The sequence below is a fragment of the Pelodiscus sinensis genome, chromosome 6 (assembly GCF_052426305.1).
Source record: "Pelodiscus sinensis isolate ZL-2025 chromosome 6, ASM5242630v1, whole genome shotgun sequence".
Taxonomy (NCBI): domain Eukaryota; kingdom Metazoa; phylum Chordata; order Testudines; family Trionychidae; genus Pelodiscus; species Pelodiscus sinensis.
In genome coordinates this window covers 107,534,205-107,560,175 of record NC_143057.1, presented here as the reverse complement: position 1 = coordinate 107,560,175, position 25,971 = coordinate 107,534,205, and the positions used below count along the sequence as shown (strand labels likewise).

Here is a 25,971-nt window from a genome sequence, read left to right as displayed (position 1 = left end):
TAAGTAATTAGCTGAGAGGGAGTCAGAGGGAAGGAGAGTTTGGAGAGTCCCATCTGCAGGAGGAGAGAGAGGCAGAAACTCAGCAATCTCTTCAAGCCTCCTGTGAAGGGGGAGATAAGGGGTTGACTGTATGAGGTAAGTGGGGGGAAAGAGGATGGGTGGGGGCTGGCATTGGGGTGAGGTGGGGGTGGGGTGGATAATTTGTGCTGTGTCCTGTCCTGACCTTCAGATAGACCGCTAGTCCCTGGTAGTTTGAGAAGCAAGATTTTATCCCAGCCCATACCTGGGATTGGGGGAGCAGATTGCACTGGGATAGGTAGGGGAAAAGAGGCTGGGTACTGGTATCTGTGCAGTCAGGTGAATGCAGGAGGCAGTTTTTTTTCAATGTCCTGATTCACTTGCTGCAGTCTTCGTTGTCTGGTTGGTTGGAGGAAGGGGAGGAAAACAGGCTTCATGGAGGGGTGGTATTCTAGGAGGACATTTGCATGATTATATTTCAAACAAAATTTACATAGGTGTTAATGGCTTACGGTAAGAAAGAAAAAGACTCTTAAGAATTTGTTTGGGGTGGTGCAGATCTCTAAGACTCTGATCTTAATGATTTTTTTAAAATTCTGTATTTCTAATTAATACATGGTATGTTATATTACATTAAGGCTAGACCTTTGCTATGTGGCTCTTATGAGTCAGAAGTAGCAAGTAGTAGATGTGATGCTAGTTGTTTTATAGGATAAAATCTTATTTGCAAGCTCTTTGAAACATGCATCTGGCTACAAACCCTGAAGCCATGTGTTACTTTTTTCTGGGGCTTCTTCTCTGGCTATGTTTAGACTGCCCCGTCTTGCATAAAAAATATGCAAATGAGGCAAAGCACAGAATATCGCCGTGCCTTATTTGCATAATTAATTAGGCTCCAGTTTTGCACAAAACCCCTCTCTTGTACAAAAATGGAGCCTCATTAATTATGCAAATGAGGCGCAGTGATATTCCATGCTTTGCCTCATTTGCATATTTTTTTGTGCAAGAGGGGGCAGTCTAGACATAGCCCTAGAGTTTTGTTAGTTTCTAAGGTGCTGCAGGACCGTTAGCTGTTTTTTAAGTTTTTTCAGTTACAGACTAACATGGTTACTCCTCTGAGTCTTTGAGTTGGTGACACGCACAAGATGAACGTTTCAAACCAGGAGGACTTTTATCTGTTTTTATGCATGAATCCTAAACATTCCCCAGAGAAACTGTATAAGACTTAATGAATGCCTTTTATTCTTCTTTCCAGTGTCAATAAATATTGTATTACTCCTGCTCTCCTTGCAAATACTACTTCTAGTTGACTCATAGGTTTGTTTAGTATCTTAAAGATGAGCTATGAGTAGATAATATGCATTTTTGGTGTGTTTACTAGCTTGAGTTGTTAGAAAGGATGATGATACAGGTACTTCAAAGGTAGTGTTGATTTTTTTTATTTGATTTCATATTAAATGTCATAAGCATTGTTCCTTGTTAACTATCCCTTGTTTTAATATATTTTCTTCCACATATATGGACTGCTTTACAATGTTTTTTGTTTGTATTAGTGGTGCACATCCACACACTATCTCAATATTAGTGTTGCACATAAGAAATTTCAACCTGCCCAAAAGAAAATTCAGCCCACCCAAGGACAGAAAATGTTAGAGGGAACACTGCCCAGCAGCTCTCCTAATACCAACTTGCTGGACCCTGATTGGATGATTCCTAAATAGCTACTTTGGGCAGCTCAGAGGAGTTCTCTACTGGCTTTTTTCAGGGGCATGACCACCAGGCCTCCAGCAGAGGGCCTCAAGACCTAATTCAGTCCATCACAAGGGGGTGCATGTGGAGGACTTGATTCCATGGTTATGCCCAACTTCAAATCCTCTAAAAGGGCTAGATGAAGTCATTTCCCAGGTTTTCTGAGAATCAGTATGGATTTAAAGAGGGTATTCAATAGCGAAATGGCTTTGTAGGCAAAGTCTGCTGTGCTATTGATACTCCTTTTCCTGACCAATGAGGTGCCTTTGCATCACTTTAAGCTGCATAGGCCCCAGACCTGGAACAACCTCTAGGGGTGTCCAGAATGCAGCAGACTGTCCTCCTTTTGTCATTATTCAGAAAAAATGACTGGCAGTCCAGATATAACAATATATGGCTGAGTCTAGACTGGCAAGTTTTTCCGCAAAATCATCTGCTTTTGCGGAAAAACTTGCCAGCTGTCTACACTGGCCGCTTGAATTTCCGGAAAAGCATTGACAATCTCATGTAAGATCATCAGTGCTTTTCTGGAAATACTATGCTGCTCCCGTTTGGGCAAAAGTCTTTTTCCGAAAGAGTTTTGCGCAAAAGGGCCAGTGTAGACAGCACAGTAGTGTTTTCCGCAAAAAAGCCCCGATCGTGAAAATGTTGATTGGGGCTTTTTTACAGAAAACCGCGTCTAGATTGGCCACGGACCCTTTTCCACAAAAAGTGCTTTTGAGGAAAAGCATCCTGCCAATCTAGACGTGCTTTTCCGAAAATGCTTTTAATGGAAAAGTTTTCCATTAAAAGCATTTTCAGAAAATCATGCCAGTGTAGACGTAGCCTATTAGTTTAGAATGGGGCAGAAATGATAGATCTGGGCCTGATTCCAATCCATGTCTGCAACCAAATGCCAAAAGTAAGCAGCCTGTGTCAAAATGGAGCTGTGGCCAACAGCAGTTTTAGTGGCTTCAGGAGTACAAATGTAATGCAAATATTTGAATGTCAATGAAAAGGTGAAGTTGAACTCACTGAAATTGGTAAAGATTGGGCTAACCTAATCCAGAAGAAGCAAGGGCCAGACTAGGGCTTCTTCAGACCATAAACAGATGGCAAGCCAACCTTGAAATGGTCCTCAAGACACATCATGGAATGTGTTAACCAGTGCTGCCTTTTGTTCTTAACAAAATCACAACTTACCTGGCAGTTCCCTTCAAATTTTTCCAGAGGGGTTCAGAATGTGTTTCAGAGAGAACATAGCCAACTGCAGGGAGTTGTGATCCTACAAAGACATTCTTTAGTTGCTGCTTAGGCAAGTTGACCCTGAAGGTTCTGGACCAAATTCATCATCTCAGCAATGGATATCCAAGGGAGCTTCTGTCTCAGGCACTGGAATCACCACATAAGGAGGAAGCAAAATACAGGACTATGTAGCACTTTAAAGACTAACAAGATGGTTTATTAGATGATGAGCTTTCGTGGGCCAGACCCACTTCCTCAGATCAAGTAGCAGAAGAAAATAGTCACAACCATATATACCAAAGGATACAATTTTAAAAAATGAACACATATGAAAAGGACAAATCAAATTTCAGAACAGAAGGGGGATGGGGGGGGGGGGGAGGTGAATGTCTGTGGGCTAACGATAACTGGGGAAGCTATCTTTGTAATGGGTAAGATAACTAGATCCTTTGTTTAAACTCAGATGTAGAGTGTTGAATTTTAGCATGAATGACAGTTCAGAGGATTCCCTTTCAAGTGCAGATTTGAAAGGTCTTTGTAGTAGGATGCAGGTAGTTAAGTCGTTGAGACAGTGTCCTTTCTGGTTGAAATGGCAAGAAACTGTTTTTTCTTTGTGATCCTGTCTGATATCTGTTTTGTGGGCATTGATCCTTTGGCGAAGTGTCTGAGACGTTTGTCCAATGTACATAGCAGACGGACACTTTCGGCACATGATAGCATAAATTATATTTCAAGTGACTTTTAAATGAATTTTAAAACAAGCAATTGCCTAATGCTTTTACAGGAGGGGAAAACTGAACCAAACTGCACTTAACTGATTACAAACTTTATGATTATAATTTGATTATATTAAATTACTATCTCTAATTTGCTTAAGGCAGCGCAGCATGCAAGCAAAAAATACAAAAACAAAGCCAATATAATGATAATAAAAACTCCGTCCACAGCCAGCTTCTCTATGGTTATTTTAGGGCAGCTGGTGGAGTTAGTCATTAATCTCCCTCTACAACTTAACAACTCCTGGGTTTCTATTTCTAACACTCATACTTGGCCTAAATATAACACCACTACACAACACAAGATTATACAATTTACAGAGAGTGGTTAATAGAACTCAGTTACACTGTACAAAATTACACAGTGAAATTAACATGATTCAACTATTAACTAAACCAATAACTAATATATTTAAGCAATACTTACAAATCCAGCAAAGATAACAGTGTAAAGACACACTAGAACGCAGAGCATGCTCAGAACTCGCGCACCCCTATCTTTGACTCGAAGGGTGGGGAGGCAGCCTCAGGGTGATCAATGCTGCAGCCGGGCAAAAAGACATGTGCCCTCAATACACGGAACCTTGCTGAACAAAGGGGTCAAGGGTCTTTTATAGCATAACCTGATATCCGGTACCTTATTAGGGTCTGTTTCCTGGCCAGGCCTGATATGCTTGTAATGAGGTAATGTGCAATAGTGCCCTATAAGATTTTTCATGATGCCCTCCTGATGGCCCTGTGGACAGTACCGGGTGCGGGCATGGTCAGTGTGCATGGCAGTTGCGTCTTATCTACCTATGCCTACCTCCCTACCTTCAAGGACTGGTCAAGAGAGTCTTATTTATCTCTTGCAGCTGTGCTCTATCTTTTCATGCTCACCTCCCTGTTCTTAGATGCCTACAAGGTTAAATTCCATTCACTGAAAGTTGCATTGTGCGCTTACAAGTTATGCTTTCTTAGAGTGTGTCAGAGGCCTACATTTTCTGTGAGGGGCCTTTGTGTGGCAGAATGGGCAATGTGTGCATGAGGCCGTGGTCAAAAGGACCGGCTCTGCGACAATAACATGTCTATTTTATGTATGAAAATGTAGGAGTTGGAACTATAGAATATACTATTGCCTTTTAAGAACTACACTGACAGTAAAAACAAGGAGAAATCCCGTGGCACTTCTACAAGGACTCCTTGTTTTTGCAGGTACAGGCTAACATGGCTACCCCTATGAGATTTTACACTGACAATACAAGTATTTTTGTATAATCATAGAAAATAAATACTATAAATGTAGTTTCTTTAATAGCAGTATTCCAATTCAGAAATTGCAAATATGTCTTTTTCTATCCATTTGACACATTTTATTTTTACTAGGTTTAATACCAAATAAAATATTTATTGACATTCTTCTTGACTTGATTACTTTGAACCTTGGAACAAATAGCCTTCCTGATGTATGGATGCGCCTCACACTTTCAGATGTAAGTTTTACTTGCTGTTTTCATTTATGTAGATCTTCTCCCTCAAAAACTTTGCCAGTTTGTCTGGTGAATATGCAGTTCTGGATTACATATAGTAAATATGGCCTTATCCTTACCATTATCTCCAGAGGGAGAACTTAGAAACAGCAACATCAAGTCACTTGCCTAGGATTGAGATAGAATCAATGGCAGAGCTGCAGAAACTAGCTCTCCTGAGTCAACTCAGAGCTTATCCACAAGACCATATTGGTTGATGTAAAACCAAGATATGGGAATATTCAAGAATAGGCAAAGGTTGGTCCTTCATAGTGTTAAATATATTTTTCCATGATTCTTGAAATTACTGAAGTCAAAAATCATATTCCAATCTATCTAAATGTTTTAACATTAAATTTCCCAAATGATTAGGTTTTATTAACAGCACATGCATCCAAAACTAAAAGACAAGGAAGATGATCAGATTTAGACAATTTGGATACTTCTAGGGAAAGACTCTGAAGATGAAATGCATTTACAATGAAAGAGGATTAACATAAGACTTTAATGGATTGATGCACTATAGAAAACTTTGTGTGGGCTCTTTGTACATGGGTGAATTTCATTGAGTACCTGATCAACCCTAAAAAGTTTTAAATAAAAGGAGCTCCTATTGACATAAATTGGAATTACAGATGCGCAATACCTCTTGCATTGAGGCCATAAATCTCTAATCTTTGCATCATAAATAAATTAAATAGAATGAATGTACATCAGATGTTCCATTTGTCTCTAGTGCAGAAATATATGCAGGCTGAATGGAGGGTTACTTACATCACTAATATAGAATGTGTATCTCTTTATGTATCCCATAGTATATTTTTAAATATCTTTTGTCCTCAGAGGTATTAGATCTGCAAAACCATGCTTTGTTTGGTTACTTCCCTTTTGTAAGGGAAATAAAAATTTCTATTACATACACTTAATTTTTTCAACTTTCCTATAAGTGTAATCTACGCAAAATGACTTTGTCCAGTCAACAACAGCCTCATCTGCTAGTAGGTAATAATTGACTGATCTGTGGGTATAACCAGAACCAAGGATCCATCTACCCATCTATTCTTTCATGCTCACCATTTTAGAGGGAAGTGCCAAGTGCATAGTTTTCCTCTTGCTGTAGGACATGGTTTGTCTGGAAATGGGTGACGGGAAAGGATCACATGAGGATTACCTATTGTGTTCCCTCCCTTTGGGCATCTGGTATTGGCCACTGTCAGGAGACAGGATACTGGGCTAGATGGACCATTGGTCTGACTCAGTATGGCCGTTCTTATGTTCTAAGGTCTGCATAAAATGACTATGCAGGATCTGAGGGGTTGTCTTACTCACCTGTGCAGCCACATTAAGACACATTAAAGCACAATCTGATGCTAATCATCTAAAAGTCAGCATAACAAAAGTCCTTCTGTATAATTGTATGGAATTGTATTTTAATCATGTAAGAAATGTATATTCACACAAATATATTTCAAACTATTTATAATTTTATTTTTATAGTTACAAAATCTGGCAACTACATTAACAGTGAGCTCAGAACTTATTGATTGGCGCAGATTCTTGTTAACAGCAGCTCAGCCATGGCCAGTTCCCTCTGTGATGCAGCTTCTTAAAACCCTGCATAGTTTTAAGGCTGTTGATGAAGCTGGATCAGGCTTTGTTACACAGGAGTATTATAATCAGGTTAGAATTGTTTCTGCTTTTGGATAATATTATCAAAAGATGTATTATTAATTTTGTCCATTTAGTTTGTTCATAACAAGAATAAGCTTAATTAGATGGATTCTGTACATTCATTTATGTTTTTCCTCAGGAAATAGTTTCTAATGAAAATCCTCTCTCTGTTCCAGAGAATCAGATATTGACAACTGTTATTTGATTCTTGTTATTTCTTCTCTTAATTTATGCAGATATTTTGTTTGTTTTTGAAAATTTTACTTGGGCTGTAAGATATCTGTAATTTTATCATACTTAGTTAAATAAAAAAAATTGCAAATGAAGATGAATTTTTCATCCTGAAGCTAGTGGGAAGTTGCAGGATTCTTTGGTTCAAATACATAAGAAAACTTTAATATGTGTCTTTGTTTTGCATAGTTCCCCAAGAATTTGGGGGAGGGAGGTTTAGAATTTTAGAGAAGACAACAGCTGTTTTTGACAGGCCGCTATAATGCTCTTCTTGCAAAAATAAAAGTTGACAATATAATTTTAGAAGCCTTTCAGAATTTCTTTCTCCAAAGTATAACTTATCCAACTAGTTACGAGTAGCAAGTGTCCCAAGACATTTGAAAAGAAACCAATCCTGCCAGCTCTGGAAAAACCACAAAAAGGTGTAGCTATAGACGTTGCACCCACCTACACATTATTGTGGTATTTTTCACTGCAGTGCTAGAGATTAAAATATACCAACAGCTCCAAAGTCAACAGAATGTTAATGCAGCATTTTTAACACAGGATGCTAGTTTGCACATCCTTTTAACTCAGCATCTGATATGAATGCTGTGTAGTCTGAATATTCTAGCAATTGCCCTGCAGCCATGTCAGTGTGTTTAAACAGGCAAAACAAAACTAAGTTTACTGCAGTAAGAAGGTATTCTTTCCTCTCCCTTCCACCAAGACTTTCTTGCATTGTAAGTGGTGAGTGAGGAAGAATGATCTTTGAAGGGTTTTTTTTTAATCCCTTGAGAAATATAGCTCCATTAATTAATGTTAGCCCTATAAAATGTCCTGGTATGAAATAAAGTGGTGATAGTCCAGACCTAGATTCCACCTGTCTTAATTTTCTGTTGCAGAGAACATAGCATGGACAACTAGCTATACATCAGTAAATTCTATGGCTGTATATAGGCATGAAAGGATTAGAGCCCAAAATCATCTGGCATTGATCACCTGAGGAAATCTAATGGCCACCTGTGTAAACATACCCTCAGTTACTTCAGACCCTCAGAATCATCAAAAGTTAGAAGCAAGTTCCTAGGTCACTTCTGAAAATAGGACTTAGACTTCAGTACTTAGATGTTTTTGAAATTTTACCTGAAGTCTATTTAACTCTGCAGAATGCCTCCAAAAACCTTCAGTATCCTGAAAATCATACCAGAGACCCAGTAATTTTAACTAACAGTAATGTATACTGAATTTTTTGTAATTTTACAGCATAAATACACATTCACATAGGGGAAATATGAAACCAGGCTTTTTCATACTTATGAAAACCAACAAAGAACTCTCCTGACAAAGTCAACATTTCTGCTCTGTTACACCTTGAAAATGCATTGAAATCAAAGGAATTGTACGGAAAAACTTAGGGTTTGCTTCACTACTTTTAAAGCGACCCTATGATAAACGCCATCTTTCTTTTATCATTTACATATCTTTAGTCACTTTTACATGTTTAACTTTTTGATGTAGAATTACTGACTCATCAGCTGTAGAGCAGAATTAAATATAGGGTTAATGAGTCACTTGTTACAGTCCGGAAAGTAAGAAAAGAGCAATAGCACTGAGTTGGTAAAAGAGCTGTTCAGCCATTTAAAGATGTGTTATCTGTAAAGAAAAGCCACTGAACTTTTAAAGGAGGATCTGAAAAACTAATGTGAAAATATCTAAATTATCTGCTAAATTCTCGCTACTAACTTTTCTATAGAAAGCGACCAGTACAGAAACTTGGCACTTAGCTGTTTTTGAAAAAAACAACTTAATACTGTGTATTAAATCTACTTCTTGCAACAATATTTGTATTAAAATGCAGAGTGCTGTATATTGTGAATGATAGAAAACGTAATGATTCACCTAAAGGGGGAGAAAAGGATATGAAGAAATTTCAATTAAAAAAGTCAGTCCCAAGAGGATTTTAACTGTCTTGGCAACATTTCTAAAAATTTAAAGATATTATTTAGAGGGTTTGAAAATACCCATATTGTTCATTAATCCAATGAGAAAAATATTGCAAATGTTGTTTGAACTGAAAATAAGATATATAAAAATTTAAACAAGGTTCATTCTCTATTTCATACTCATAATGTCATGAAAATCAAATTCATTTATTCTGTATGTTGCTTTTCCCATGAAGCAAACAATGAAAAAATAAACCTCAGTGAGTATAAAAACAAGAATATTTGTACATAAGCACATTCATTTTACATAAATGGGATACTGACCAAATGAATTTTAAAATGTTATTGATGAGAATTTTGCCTAAATAAAAGGTACAAGTTTTGATCTATAATGAGTAGAGACTAGATTGTAGCCTGTCTTGCATATCCATCCAGGAGAGGAATGTCATATAAGCAAGGGCACCATTTTGGGTGCATGGGGAGGGTGGCAGCAGCCGTGTGCTCTGAGATACAGCTAGCTTTTCATCTCATTCTCTGGACGCTAAAGGGTATGTCTACACAGCAAAGTTATTTCGAAATAACAGTAGTTATTTCGAAATAACTTTCCTAGCATCTACACAGCCATTCCGTTATTTCAAAATTAATTTGAAATAGCGGAGAGCTTATTTTGAAATTGGTAAACTTCATTCCATGAGGAATAGTGCCTAGATCAAAATAGGGGGCCTCCAGTCTTCCCAGGGTGCCCTGGTGGCCTCCCTGGCCACAAGGCAACTTCTGACATGATGCCCTGCTGGAACTGGTTCCACCCAACCTTAAATGCAATTCAACTCAGTGTGGACGTGCTATTTTGAAATAGAAAAACGCTATTTCCAAATGCATTTTGTGGGTAGAAGAGTTATTTCTAAATAAACTATTTCAAAATAGCTTATTTTGAAATAATGGTGTAGTGTAGACATACCCTAACAGAACGAGGGAAAAGAACTTACATTCCATGCTTGCCTCTTATGTGAATGCAAGTACTTTCCCCTCACTCCCTTAGCGTCCGGGGAATCGGATCAAAAGCTAGCTGCATCCTGGAGTGCACAGCTGCTGCCCCCCTACATGTCCAAAATGGTGCACAGGAATGCAGGGGCAAGATTAGAAAGGCAAAGGCACAGAATGAGCTCAAACTAGCTACGGGAATAAAGACAAACAAGAAGACGTTTTATAAATACATTAGAAGCAAGAGGAAGACCAAGGAGAGGGTACGCCCACTGTTCAGTGAGGAGGGAGAAACAGTAACAGGAAACTTGGAAATGGCAGAGATGCTCAATGACTTCTTTGTTTCGGTCTTTACCGAGAAGTCTGTAGGAATGCCTAACATAGTGAATGCTAGTGGAAAGGGGGTAATTTTAGAAGGTAAAATAAAAAAAGAACAAGTTAAAAATCAGCTAGAAAAGTTGGATGCCTGCAAGTCACCAGGGCCTGATGAAATGCATCCTGGAATACTCAAGGAGCTGATAGAGGAGGTATCTGAGCCTCTAGCTATCATCTTTGGAAAATCATGGGAGACAGGAGAGATTCCAGAGGACTGGAAAAGGGCAAATATAGTGCCCATCTATAAAAAGGGAAATAAGAACAACCCAGGAAACTACAGACCAGTTAGTTTAACTTCTGTGCCAGGGAAGATAATGGAGCAAGTAATTAAGGAAATCATCTGTAAACACGTGGAAAGTGGCAAGGTGATAGGGAACAGCCAGCATGGATTTGTAAAGAACAAATCATGTCAAACCAATCTGATAGCTTTCTTTAATAGGATAACGAGTCTTGTGAATAAGGGAGAAGCGGTGGATGTGGTATACATAGACTTTAGTAAGGCGTTTGATACGGTCTCACATGATATTCTTATCAATAAACTACGTAAATACAACTTAGATGGGGCTATTATAAGGTGGGAGCATAACTGGCTGGATAACCGTACTCAGAGAGTAGTTATTAAGGGTTCACAATCCTGCTGGAAAAGCATAACAAGCGGGGTTCCACAGGGGTCTGTTTTGGGACCAGCTCTGTTCAATATCTTCATCAACGATTTAGATATCGGTATAGAAAGTATGCTTATTAAATTTGCAGATGATACCAAGCTGGGAGGGATTACGACTAATCTGGAGGAAAGGGTCATAATTCAAAATGACCTGGACAAATTGGAAAAATGGTCTGAGATAAATAGGATGAAGTTTAATAAAGACAAATGCAAAGTGCTCCACTTAGGAAGGAACAATCAGTTTCACGCATACAGAATGGGAAGTGATGGTCTGGGAAGGAGTATGGCAGAAAGGGATCTAGAAGTTATAGTACACCACAAGTTAAATATGAGTCAGCAGTGTGATGCTGTTGCAAAGAAAGAAAACATGATTCTGGGATGTATTAACAGGTGTGGTGTGAGCAAGACACAAGAAGTCATTCTTCTGCTCTACTCTGCGCTGGTTAGGCCTCAATTAGAGTATTGTGTCCAGTTCTGGGCACTGCATTTCAAGAAAGATGTGGAAAAATTGGAGAGGATCCAGAGAAAAGCAACGAGAATGATTAATGGTCTAGAGAACATGACCTATGAGGGAAGGCTGAAGGAATTGGGTTTGTTTAGTTTAGAAAAGAGAAGATTGAGGGCAGTTTTCAGATATCTAAAAGGGTGTCATAAGGAGGAGGGAGAAAACTTGTTCATCTTGACCTCTGAGGATAGAACAAGAAGCAATGGACTTAAACTGCAGCAAGGGAGGTTTAGGTTGGACATTAGGAAAAAGTTCCTAACTGTCAGGGTGGTCAAACACTGGAATAAATTGCCCAGGGAGGTTGTGGAATCTCCATCTGTGGAGATATTTAAGAGTAATTTAGATAAATGTCTATCAGAGATTGTCTAGACAGTATTTGGTCCTGCCATGAGGGCAGGGGACTGGACTCGATGACATCTCGAGGTCCCTTCCAGTCCTAGTATTCTATGATTCTATGATATAAGGTATTCTCTTATTTCTTGTACTTGCTGACCTCCTTAGGCCCATTATGGGCACTTTCCCATGGAGCTTGGACTGGTAGAGTGCCGGGAATGGAAGCCTTGCCTCTGGCCTCCGACATTCTGGCAACACAGTTGTGCGGGTGCACCAAGAAGATGGGCAGTGTGTCAGTTGTAGGGCTAGCAAAGGATTCACCTCATTTGGTGAAGGGGGAAACCAGGAAGCAGACTACAATTCTTCATCTCAAACAGCTTCTTGGCCTTCCTGGTTTACTAAAGAAGTATTTAGTAAATCCATAATTTACTTCTTAAGTGTATGCAAAAGAATAAAGTTTCAATACTTCAGGGGGATTTCTAGGTACAAATTCATTTGTACATAGACAGCAGCAGTATAAGGTTTGAGTTGCTACAATAACATTCAATAGTCACTTGCTCATGAAAAGAGTGTTGCAAAGTGTTCAAGCATCTAATTAAATTAGTCACAGTAGAATTGTTAATTACAACAACAAATTTTGAACTTGAATAAATGCAAAGGCAGGTTTTATGCTTTGTTAACTTAGCTCTTTCTGTGATTTTAGAACAGAACAGTCTGGTCACTTTATTTAAGGAGATAAAAATCAATATCTTTTTTTTTAGGTTGGTTTATGGTTTAAAGGCAGTGAAGATCTAAAAATGCCAGAAAATCCTACAGAGCCTTTGCCTTTTAACAGACTGGAGCATCTTATAATGGTAACTATTGAAAACTGTAAAGAAAACTCAAAAGAAAGCACTGGTCATTTTTAATGCAATGGTCCTTTTTTTCAGTTTGAATGACCTCTTATTTTGCAATCTTAATGCCTACTTATTTTACCCAGCCATTATTTCTGCCTAGAAAACTATAAAAAAAGATCTTGGGAGCAGTTGATAACATAATTGGCCACAACTGTCACTGATAACATGAGTTCTTCTTCCAGTAGTGTCCCCGTGGGTGCTCCACTGTAGGTGAAGGGTTGCCCTGAGCCGCAGATTGGAGCTTTGTATAGCAGTTTCCCCTGTTGAGCCACGCATGCCCAGGCGGCGTCTCGAGCCCTTCCCGCCTCCTGAGGAGCGCGGCTCAACCCCCTCCCTTTCAGTTCCTCTTTAACTGCCCTTGTCAGTGGACGGAGCAGCCAGGAGCTCCCTGTCAGACTGACTACTTTCCCCTTAGTTATTTAGGCATAGTTACCTTCCCCTGTTTTATCCAAGTTAGTCTCTCCTTGTTCTCTTAAAAAAAATAGAAATAGTAAAAATAGACTTAATTAAAATCCCCCCTCAGGGGCTTGAACTCACCTCAGACCGGGACGCCGGTGAACCGGCGTTCTCCCGCCTGTCAAAACAAGAGACACATAAAGATGTTAAAAAAAAAAAGTAGAAGAAGCAAAACCACACAAACATATATTACTATAACAATATAGAAGATAAATATAATAATTTCAAGAAAGAGAGAGCCCGCCATGTCCGGCTCCTCAGGTTTTAAAAAGTGCGGTCAATGCCAGGACCCAATGCCGGCTTCAGATGGTCACTCGGACTGCATACGTTGTTTGGGGGAGACTCACTCTCCCCACAACTGTACCCATTGCAATTCCCTAACGGCGATAGCCAGAAAAGACCGTGAGCTCCGCCTCAGAATGCTTTTATTTGAAAAAGCTCTACAGCTTGCGGGGGAACAATCTATACCGCGACAAGAGCCTCCGCCGCCTTCCAAGAATACCCAGAGAGCAAGAGCCTCTCCATCCCACTCCCTTCCAGCCTCTTCCTCTCCCAAACGCAGAGGAGAGGCACACCAGGCTGGGAAGTCCCCTGCCACTAAGGCTTCGGGGCGATCCTCGCACTCCGCACTGGCATCGGGGCGCGCAACAGCTGAGCGGCCCCGGGAGCGCTCTAAACAGCCGGCACGGCATGAAAAGCTGGCGCCTTTTCAAACTGCAGTGCCGCTTGAAACCCTCTGTTGAAACCCTCTGTTGAAACCCAACGCTTCCAGCCCCAGCGCCGCTTCAACCCTCTGTGGTGCCGAAAGCCGCAGCACGGCTTAAAGCTGCGGTGCCTATTAAAGTCACGGCACCGCAGCAAAAGGATGGCCAGCCTCCAAAGTCACTGGCACCAGCTGATGCTCTGCTGGTCCTGCCACAGCCAGACAAGCAGCCAAATGAGGCTGCTGGGGATCAGCCCCAGCAAGAGACTGATTCACACAGCAGGCATCAATATCCTTGCCTGCCCTCTACTTCTTACTCTCCTGGGAGATCTCCATCAAAGCAATCCCCTCCCAGGTTGATATCACTGTTATCTCTTCAGGACGCTCCCCTTCCTGATGATGACCACCGCACGGTCTATTCTTCGCGACACCCGTCACCTGGGAAGGCTCGCTCCCACCATTATAGGGCTCCGCCACAACATAGCCCATGGCACCCATACTGGCCTTACCCACCTCCACCTTATCCACCGCAATGGGGACCGTGGGAACACCGGGAGCCATATGGACACCACTCCCAGCCTCACTCCACCGCATCCCGGAGAAGCTTGCCTCGGCCACAACCCCTACCTCCAGCAAGTCTTTCGGAGGACGAGGCGGAACAAATCTCAGACAATGACGCAGATAGTCAGTTAACGTAACACACTCTGATGCCCTTGATATGCAAACAGAGGATGCCATAGTACCATCAGACACTGGAACAATTTACGATCTAAAACAGTTCCAAGAACTATTCAAGAGAGTAGTGACAAACCAGCATGTCTCCCTGCAAAAAGTGCAGAAGAAACAATACCAATTGCTAAACAACCTACACCCAACACTACATGGTAAGATTGCCCTACCCATAGACGAGGCAATCATGGAGACCTCAGAGGACCTGTGGAAAATGCCTGCATCCATCCAACCAACTAACAGGAAAATTGACAGAAAGTACTTTGACCCCTCAAAAGACAATGACTTTCTCTTCACTCACCCACAACCTAACTCACTAGTCGTGGACTCAGCACAACAATGAGCGAAGCTTCCACAATATAGGATGTGCAATGCAGACAAGGACCACAAAAAGTTGGACTCCTTTGGCAAGAAAGTAAACTCCTCTTCCACTCTACAACTCAGAATATCAAATTACTCTGCTCTCTTAGTTGTCACGACTTTGACAACTACTCAAAACTGGGAGAACTAATGGCACACCTCCCCGACTCCAAAATGCCCATTTTAAAATCAATAGTTCATGAGGGCCATATGATCGCCCGCACCGCTCTCCAAACGGCAATGGATGTAGCTGACACTGCAGCCTGAGTTACAGCTACAGCGGTGGTAATGCGTAGAGCATCTTGGCTCCAGTCGTCTAGAGTTCCCGGCGAACTCCAGCCCAAAGTGGAAGACTTACCATTTGACAAGCAAAAGCTATTTGCAGCCACTACAAATGAAATGCTCCACAACAGCAAAAATTCTAAGTCCACACTTTGCACGTTAGGTTTGTGCACGCCACCCTATAAACACAGGCGATACACCCCATATAATTCATATAATCGATACCAGTATGGACAATACAATCGACCACAGAGGCCTTATGAAGACACCAGACCAAGACAGCGAGGTCCCAGAAGGTGACCCAACCAAGCCCGCCCGCTGGCTACCCAACCATCTAAGCAGCAAATTTGAACATTTGGCCCGCAAGACCTCCCTTTCGATCTAGCACCACCTCATCATAGCCATCTATTCAACCACCGTTGGCGCGCCTTCCTCCCACAGTGGGAATCCATAACATCAGACTGCTAGGTCATAGAGATAATTCGAGTGGGCTATACCATCCCTTTTATTTCTATCCCCCCTACCTTTCCCCCTACCCCATCCCTTTTTGGGGACCACTCTCACGAAACCCTTCTAAAACAAGAAATTAATCGGCTCCTCGTCATCAGAGCTATAGAAAGGGTACCCCGAGAGTTCCCCGGGAGAGGGTTTTACTCGAACTATTTCTTGACCAAGAAAAGAACAGGGGGTTGGAGACCTATATTGGATCTCCGCAAACTGAACAAATTTCTCAAGAAACAGCGTTTCAAGAAGGTCACTCTCTCCGCAATCATTCCTGCACTAGATCAAGGGGACTGGTTCGCAGCCCTCGACCTCCAAGATGCCTATTTCCATATAACCATCCACCCTTCCCACAGATGCTTTGCGCTCGGTCCAGACCACTTCCAATACAACGTTCTTCCCTTCGGCCTCTCATCAGCTCCGAGAGTATTCTCGAAGGTACTAGCGGTTGTAGCTGCGTCCCTCAGACAGCAGAACGTTATTATATTCCCCTACCTGGACGACTGCCTTCTAAAGGGATCCTCATACGCCGAAACCAACTCTATGATTCATATGACCACGACCTTCCTCAATCGTCTAGGCCTCCTGATCAACAAAGACAAATCAACGCTACACCCGGTGCAATATATAGAGTTCACTGGCACATGACTGGACTCCGTTACAGCCCGAGAATACCTATCTCAGCAACATTTCGCAACGATACAGGAAATTATAACCGGGATGCTCACAATGCCTACCACCACAGTACTTACATGCCTCCGACTAATGGGACACATGGCTTCCACCACCTACGTAGTCCACCATGCTCACCTACACTTTCGATGCTTCCAGCTCTGGATGGTGACTGTTTATACCCCATCGCAACATCCTCGAAGCAAGAGAATTACTATCCCACCAAACGTGCTTGCATCCCTATGGTGGTGGACTGTACCAAACTATCTTCTAGCGGGGGTCCCATTCCAGCAAACCGAACCCACTATCCAAATTACCTGAATCTTGCAGTAATACATTTAAAATATAGTATATATATTCAGAGAGTGAGGGAGCATGTATAAAGAAGAGGTAAAATGTCATAACTTTTTTTGTGAGATTTTACAAATTCCTATTTTTTTTGAGAATCCTCATTGCCAAAAGCAAAACATGTAGCAAAAGCAAAAAATGTAGATTTCCTTGATTTTCCCATAGGCTCTCAACACTTTTTGAAAGTATATTTCTTTTCAGCAGTCATTACTTTGCACATACATTTAACCGTGTTCTCTAGAAACTTTTGATTTAAAGTGGCCAAATATGCTTTACATTAATTATTGTTAATGTTTTTCCTTTTCTAGTTTTTCTTTATTTTATTTGCTGATGCCAGAAAGAATCCATCTCAACTTGACTACACTAAGATGCTGCTCTATTTTGCTTCACATCCTGATGCTGTTGAGGGAGTCTACCGAGCACTTAGTATTGCTACTGGAGCATACATCTGTAGAAAAAAAGAGGTTTCTGCTCCACATCTGGTAAAATATAATTATATGAATCACTAAACAGAGCTGTAATGTTGCTGACAAGTTACAGTTTCTGATCTGATGACTTACGGTCGGATTCAGAAACCCTTACTCATTTTGTGTAGGAACTATCTTCAGAAATAGTACTACTAACTACGCAATACCAGCGTCAGAAAAAATACTCAAAATAAGATGCTTCTCAATATTAATAAGGGCATGAGACTCTATTCCTTGAACAATAACAAAATTGCAGGGCATTTCCTGGTAATTAATGTCTAGTACAAATGAATTGAGGGCATCCTTTGTTCTAACTTCAGACCACTAAAGCCAGCTAACTATAATCCCCAGTAGATATACTGCACTGTGGTTATTACTATTGCTATTATAAAAAAAAAAAATGTAAATGTTTCATTACCATTTTGAGACCTTAAAAAGTTTATTTTTTAATATTTCAGTTCACCTTTTAGTCAGATGGATTAGTAACAGTTGCAGTAAGTTCAGTAATTTATTGCAAAGTTTAGTCTGAAATGTCAAGACCATTATGAATATATAGACATATTAAATGAAATCAACATTTTGAATTATGTTTAGATTTCTTTATTTTGTTGAACTGTTTTCCTAGTCTTTAATTACCTTTCAAACAATACTGAATACTCTTTATATCGAAGTATAAAAATCATGACTGATCTTGTAAGGTATCCATGCCGCACAATGTATTTCTGCTCACAACTTTTAAAGAGCTCTACACTTGTATGCATGATGAAATCTCTCACCGCACTTGCAGAACCACAGTGACTACTACTTCCTTAACCTACTTAAACTGCAGTTCTTCTTTGAAAAGTAATTGTATAAAAATGGCATTGTTTGGTGCTGCAGATCTACCCTGTGTCTATTCATAGTCACATCTTCTCACTTTTTTACTACTCTTTACTCCTGTTAGTACCATATGTAAACCAGCACAGCTTTGGGAAAGGAAGCACAGGTATAACTGAGGCCAGAATTTGGCCAGCAGAATCTTACCCCATGGTAAAGAACACAACTTGACTTTTAAGATCCAGGTAGAGTCTGGATGATAGCCAATTAAGGGGGGAAAGAACTTTTTACATGTAAAGTGAGACTACATAATATGAAAATCTTTGAGACATCATAAATATGAAACCCCACTCCCCCATTTTAGAGGGTTTTTTTTTTTAGTTTATATTTTAAATAAATGTGAAGCTAATCTACTGTAAATTTGAGAGAGGTTGTCTGTGTGCCTGCCTGTTTAAGAAATCCTCCTAAATGGTAATAGCTTAGACCACTAATTCAGTATATTGCTTATCATGTATTAAAACAAGGTATGAGTTCCCATTGTGCCAGAAAAATGGGCTGCGCCTGGAATGGGATTGCTTCTCATAAAACCATATATAAAAAAGAGAGAATCACCAGGCAGATGAAAGGGGCTGGCTGGGTGACCTCCCTCCCTTCCCGCTTTGGGACTGCCTCAGTCCCGAGCTTCCCACCTCCCTGGACACCCTTCAGGGAGGGCAGGGAGGCTAAAGTTCCCCCACCCCTGTTTCATATGGGAACATTGCTGGTTGTTCCACTTCATTAGGAAGTGAGGGGAAAGTGCACAGTTTACTGCATTCTTCAGTCTGGCTGGGGAGCGTAGTGAGCAGATAAACCTGGACCTGTCCTAGCTGGAGCATGCACCCCTCCTCTGGCTGTGCCCTCTGAAGCTGCAGTGACCATCAACAGATGCTTCTCACCTGGCCCCAACTTGCTGTGGTTCGAGAGGGCTAGAGTAACCCTCTCTCTTTGGGGCAGCCTGAATACTGAACCCCTCATCCCCAGCTCCACCCCAGAGCAATGATTTAAATGAAGCATGTACATTTTCATTTTATTTTCCAAAAAACAAAAAATTGACTTAAGGACCTGAGCAATGCTGGGTAAATTTTCTAGTTTTAAATAAATGTAAAGTTAATCTACTATATATTTCAGAAAGTTTGTCTCTCTCTCTTTGGCTATGGCTATACCATAGCCTTCTTCCAGAAAAGCTTATGCAAATGAAGCACGGCGTGGATTATCATTGAATTTAATTTGCATAATTAATTAGCAGCCACTTTTGTACAAGAGGCTTTTGCGCAAAAAGGAGCTGTGTAGATGGTTTCTTTTTGCACGAATACCCCCTCTTGTGCAAGAGCTGTTCTTCCTCATTTTTTCAGGAAGAATGGCTCTTGCGCAAGAAGAGGTATTTGCACAAAAAGGAGCTGTCTACACTGCTCCTTTTTGCATAAAAGCCTCTTGCACAAAAGGGGCTGCTAATTAATTATGCAAATGAAGCGAAGTGATATTCCATGATGCACTTCATTTGCATAAGCTATTCCGGAAGAAGACTACGGTGCAGCCATAGCCTCTATGTGGGTACGTCTAAACTACATGGCTCCGTCGACGGAGCCATGTAGATTTGTTGTTTTGGCAAAGGCAAATGAAGCCGTGATTTAAATGATCGCGGCTTCATTTAAATTTACATGGCTGCCGCGCTGAGCTGACAAACAACTGATCAGTTGTTTGTCTGCTCAGCGTGCTAGTCTGGACGCTCCCCTGCCGACATCAAAGCCCTTTGTCGGCAGCCCCGGTAAACCTCATCCCACGAGGAATAATGGGGCTGCCGACAAAGGGCTTTGATGTCGGCAGGGGAGCGTCCAGACTAGCGCGCTGAGCGGACAAACAGCTGATCAGCTGTTTGTCGGCTCAGCGCGGCAGCCATGTAAATTTAAATGAAGCCGCGATCGTTTAAATCGCGGCTTCATTTGCCTTTGCCTATGTGTCTAATCTACATGCCTCTGACGACAGAGGCATGTAGTGTAGACACAGCCTGTGTGTCCATCCGTCTGTGAATCTGTGTGTTCAAGAAGTTCTCCTAAAAATAAGAGCTAAAATTAAAACTAAAATGTTAAGATGTGACAACAGTTAACAGGCAAGAAATATCAGCGATTTGAAAAAAGTTTACTCTGATAAAGAAATCAGAAAAATACTCTATTCTGTTAGCCATTAAAACATGCCAATCTTCACAATATCAATTTGCCATATATAGTATATTTAGGAGAAGCATCTTTTCTCTAAGGCTACCTCCAGACTGCATCCCTCTGCCAGCAGGAGGATGCAAATCTAGCACTTCAAAAGTGCAAATGAGCCCGGGATTTAAATATCCCGAGGTTAAATTTGCATACAAAAAATGAGGAGTACAGGATCTGCCGAAAAAGCACCCCGCTGTCGGCAGAGCCATGGCTAGACTTTACTTTCACTTTCGAAAGGGCGCCCAAATGTGAATATGCAAATTCAAGTCCGGGATATTTAAACCCCAGGCTCATTTGCATTTTCAAAGTGCTTGATTTGCATCCCTCTGTCGGCAGAGGGGTGTAGTTTAGACACACCCTGGCTACGTCTACACTGGCCCCTTTTCCGGAAGGGGCATGTAAATTTCACCAGTCGTCGTAGGGAAATCCGCGGGGGATTTAAATATCCCCCGCGGCATTTAAATAAAAATGTCCGCCGCTTTTTTCCGGCTTTTAAAAAAGCCGGAAAAGAGCGTCTACACTGGCCCCGATCCTCCGGAAAAAGTGCCCTTTTCCGGAGGGTCTTATTCCTACTTCAGAGATTTCTTTATTTTGTTGAACTGTTTTCCTACTTCAGAGATTTCTTTATTTTGTTGAACTGTTTTCCTACTTCAGAGATTTCTTTATTTTGTTCAGAGTAGGAATAAGACCCTCCGGAAAAGGGCACTTTTTCCGGAGGATCGGGGCCAGTGTAGACGCTCTTTTCCGGCTTTTTTAAAAGCCGGAAAAAAGCGGCGGACATTTTTATTTAAATGCCGCGGGGGATATTTAAATCCCCCGCGGATTTCCCTACGACGACTGGTGAAATTTACATGCCCCTTCCGGAAAAGGGGCCAGTGTAGACGAGCCCCCTAAGTGTATCTCATGTATTGAAACAGAACATACCGTCAGCTCATTTGTTTTATGCTGGCATTTTAAGGACTTACAGTCAGCAGTTGTATACTTCAAGGAGCTACTACTGTACCATAGTGCAAATGTTGCTACTGATGGAAGGCTTGAACAATCAGTTGCATCTTGCATTACATCCTAATGGTTGCCAGACCTAAACACATTTTGATTTTGTGTGATAAGGAATTCCATCAAGTCCCAAGAGTTTTGTCCTGGGGTTCTGTTAGTAACAAAGCCTCTGCTGATTGGAGATAGAAGGGAAAATGGTCTCCTAGATAGGTGAACTCTAATCTATTCAGAACAAAGACAACCAAAGACCCTGGACTTCTTTTTTGGAGAGAGAGCACATGCTACCAATGTGATAGACTCCCAGGAATCTCTGTTAATTGGAAAATGGGCTGAATGTAGAAATAGTTGGCATTTCTTTGAGGCTTTAATGGTTATGCTGGGGTAGAGTGTATTGGGCAGTCTATTCTAGAAATATCTACAGCATCAATCACCTTTGAGCTCACAAATCTCTATTCCTGGCTTTCCTGTTTTTACCTGAATTCTCCTCTGTACCTGTATCTGATACTGTCTCATGGATGTCCCCACCTCTCCTTTATATTAACCCTGTTAAAAAACGAAACTTCTGATCTTCTTCCTAAGTCCTTTCTCCTTCCCCATTTCTCTGTAGAGGCCTGGCAAGGTTACTTCAACCATTTGGCTACTGTAGCCTCCATAGAGTGATTCCTTGGCCTGGAGTAGGAGAATCCCTTCCTACCTTCACCATGGGAACATTCCCAGTGCCTGTAGAGAGGACTTCCCTTATAATCTAATTCATTAGAGAGTAGTATGAAGAACACACTATTAAGAACAGAATAAAGCAAATAGCAGTTTACATGTATATGTAAAGTTGAGGAAGTTAATACTATTTTGAAGGCTGCCACTTCTTCCAATGTTTTGAGAAGTATAACTATAACAGGACTTTGGACCTGATCCTGGCTGAGTACTCATAATTTCCACTGATGTCAACAGGAGTCGTGAGTATTCGTTACTTTCAAACGCTCTATACTGAAGTTACTTATTTTGTTTGTATGTAGTGTTTTTCATCCGAAGAATGGATGTTTGGAAGTACATCCTCAATTATTCATAACTAGCATATTTACCTGGCATTGCTCTGTTAAGAGCATAGTTGGTCTGCTCCTTGCATTCCTCAGCCAGAGTGTGGACTGCAGCAAACTGTGCATTTTCTCATCATTCCCTGATGAAGGGGAACAGCCAGCAATGTCCCTGTATGAATCAGGGGGGAAGAGGACCTCATGCCCCTCTCTACAGGGTGCCTGATGTGTATGTGGCTCAGGACTGGGGTATTCCCAGACTGGGGGGATGCCACCCAACCTGCTCCTTTCACCTGCCCATTGAGTCTCGTTTCTGTTTTTATGGTTTTATGAGAAGCAATCCCATTCCAGGCACATCCAATTTTCCTGGCATAGCCAACCCTTACATTGTTTTAAGTTATGATAAGAGGAAGCTGTTTACCAAATTTGGTGGCCCTAGCTGTTACCGATTAGGAATTCTTGAACAGACAGACAAACTCTTTTAAATTTATAGTAGATAAATGTCAAACTGAAATGAATGCCTAAGTGCTAGACCACTTACCACTGAATCATCATATATAAATGCTTTCTTTTCCCAGTCTTTTTCCCACACTGGTATGCTGATAAAGGAGGAGGAACCTTTGGTGGAAAAAGAAGAAATCTTGTATTGTACAGATGAGGGAAGAATTTCTATGGAAACTCTACTAAGAGTGTTCCATCATGAAGGAAGTAAAGCTGGTGACAACCATAGATTCAGTGATCAGCAAACGGCAGGCAGTAATAATAAGGTTTGTTGGTTAAGCTAAAGAGAGTTCTATCTCTTGCGATATGACCACATTTATATTAAACCCATCATTGTACATTTTAACAGCATATTTTAAAGTATATTTTAAATCCTCAGCTAGGATGTCATATAGAAATACACACTGTAATATCTGTTTTATGAAGTGATTCTTTTTTCAGTTTTCCTAATAAATTAAACGAGATTTTTTTTCCTTGAAGCATTTCATGAAAATATATGAGGAACTGGGCTCTGAGCATCTGAAACCCATTCCAGTTACCCTTCTTTTGAAGCATCCTTTCATTCAGGACTTGATTAACAACTACCAGGGGTATAAACTTCCTGTAAGTATTTCTTTTCTGCAAGGGTCTACTTTTTAAGTATACAAAAATCTGAAATTTGTACTATTCTAGAAATCTAAATTTAATGGTACGAAATACTTCAAATTCACAAGTGTAGACTCTTTAATGGGCATTGCACATTGTCAGTTCAGACTGTGTTTGATCATAGCATAGGTGCACGGTGTGGGTGTGGGAGAAAGTGCAAGACGCCTTACTCTGCCCCAAGAGACATACATACTTTCAGGAGAGAGATGATCACCCCCACAGGCACAAGTCAGACAGAACTGGGCAGAAAAGAGGATAGATCCTAGAGTTGGCCAGGTGGAACTGGGAAGTCTAATTAAAATGATTGTTCAATATTCTCATTCGTCCTGTGTGCTTGCAATCTAATGGAGGGACTGGGCCTGCTAAGGTACGTCTAGACTACATCCCTTTGTTGGCAGAGGGATGTAAACGAGGCACTTTGAAAGTGCAAATGAAGCGGGGATTTAACTATCCCACGTTTCATTTGCATAATCGCATCATGGCGCTCTTTCGAACAAGCACCATTTTGAAAGTGAAACCGCAGTCTAGATGCAGTTCTTTCAAAAACTGCAGGCTTTTTCGAAAGTTCCTGTAAACCTCGGATCTTTCAAAAAAGCCTGCCGTTTTCGAAAGAACCACGTCTAGACTGCAGTTTTACTTTTGAAATAGCGCTTTTTCGAAAAAGCTCCATGAAGCAATTATGCAAATGAAGCATGGGAAATTCAAATCTTGGCTTCATTTGCAATTTCCAAGTGCCTAATTTACATCCCTCTGTCGAAAGAGGCATGTAGTCTAGACACACCCTCTGAGCTCCTCCTTGGGTAGAATGACTTTGCTCCATTAGAGTCTTAATGGCATGCTCTAGCCATAAATTACTAGGGATGAGATAATCTACTCACTTCTATGTTATATAGCACTCATATGAATGAAACCTTACAAATAACAGAAAATGTTTGAAAATAAATATATGCTATATAAATATAAAAATGTTGCTACTGTAGTGTTAAGGTTTAAACACCTTGCAAAATTGTGACATTTAGCCATAGTCTGGAAAAAGGCAAAGCAAAACCAACAACTGTGTCAGGTATCTCACTGTTGCACAAAAAGCTACCAGAATGTTTTATACTAATCCACATTCTCCAAATAAAAAACAAAAAATATAGTTAAAATGGGCACATTAGGAAGGAGAACAAAAGGAACTTTTGGTTCACATTTTAGGAGCTGATCAGTTGCCTTCTCATTATCTTCCAGTAAAACTATTTTTGAAAGAAAAGGCCCTAGTGTATAATAGTAAAACCCCACATCACAAAAGTAGTGATAATCATAATGGGGATAGTGGTGATGGTCAGTGTGTTAGCAGTGATACCACTTAAGTTTCCAAGTGATCTCCAGAACAGAAAAATATAAAAGGATTGGCAACCATATTTCATTAGAAACTTCCAGTTAAATTTATTTTTGGTATTCCTTAAATGCCCACGTACTCTCATTTTAAAGGAGACTCAAAAAAATGAAATAAGCAATTCTGTAGGTTCATTATTAGAGGCAATTTCTTGTGTCCATGGTGCTTATATAAGTAAAACATTTTCGTATAACTATATTTTAGTTCAAAAAGGCATCCCTGGCACTTTACTCCAACTTTGGACATTTTAGGTCAGATTCTTATTAACACTTCTGCCACTTTTCGTGCTGTAAAATGGCCTTAGAATACCTAAAAACATGGCCCTACAGGATTTTACCCCAAATGAAGGTTTGCTACAGTCTTCCCTCTTGGTGCTAAATAAATGCATTTGCTCTAGGCTCTGTGTCTGTTTCACTGAAAGATGCTATTTATCCTTTGGACTGTGAAACAGACTCAACCCCCAATTCATTGTCCCTTGCACCTGCTGCCTCCCTAATTTGTGTCTGGACTTTACAGGGCTGAGTAAATCTGCTATGAAAAAGTTCTATTTGTATGTTTGTTAATATCACTTTTCAGAATGGGAAGGAGCTATTGTTTTCCATTTTCCTTTGTCCATTACTGCAGAAGGGACTCCAGTTTGATGTGCTTCTTCATATCTCATCATTCATATTTGAGAGTTCTCCAGAATAATCTCTGTGGCTGATGCCATATAGTGTGAGAGTCAACTGTGGGATTATCAAATCTGAGGCCCTCCCCAGTGACTACCCGTCTTCATTTAAACTTAGGGTTTGGTACCTGCCTCTCATTTCCAATTGCAAACTAGGTTATTGAAAGCAGAGATTAATCGCTGGTGTCCTTCAGCCATATTAGAGTATATAGGCTCCAACTTCTAAGGCAGCATTACTCAAATATGGCCAACCTGACCACATGTGGCCACCAGCGGCTTTTCTTCTAGGCACTGATATGGGGTAGGGGAAGTAGCCC

The 25,971-nt window shown here is 40.7% G+C and overlaps 1 protein-coding gene across 2 annotated transcripts in view; it reads left to right on the top strand.

The window, feature by feature from the left end:
• SPEF2 (sperm flagellar and cilia associated 2) overlaps positions 1-25,971 on the top strand; it is a 208,488-nt gene that overhangs the window by 158,539 nt on the left and 23,978 nt on the right. For both annotated transcript variants that reach the window (XM_089779424.1, XM_014570185.4), the window contains 6 exons: positions 5,133-5,239; positions 6,773-6,955; positions 12,722-12,814; positions 17,216-17,389; positions 23,042-23,230; positions 23,445-23,567. In XM_089779424.1, coding sequence (XP_089635550.1) covers positions 5,133-5,239; positions 6,773-6,955; positions 12,722-12,814; positions 17,216-17,389; positions 23,042-23,230; positions 23,445-23,567 — 869 coding nt within the window. The remainder of the gene's footprint in view (positions 1-5,132; positions 5,240-6,772; positions 6,956-12,721; positions 12,815-17,215; positions 17,390-23,041; positions 23,231-23,444; positions 23,568-25,971) is intronic.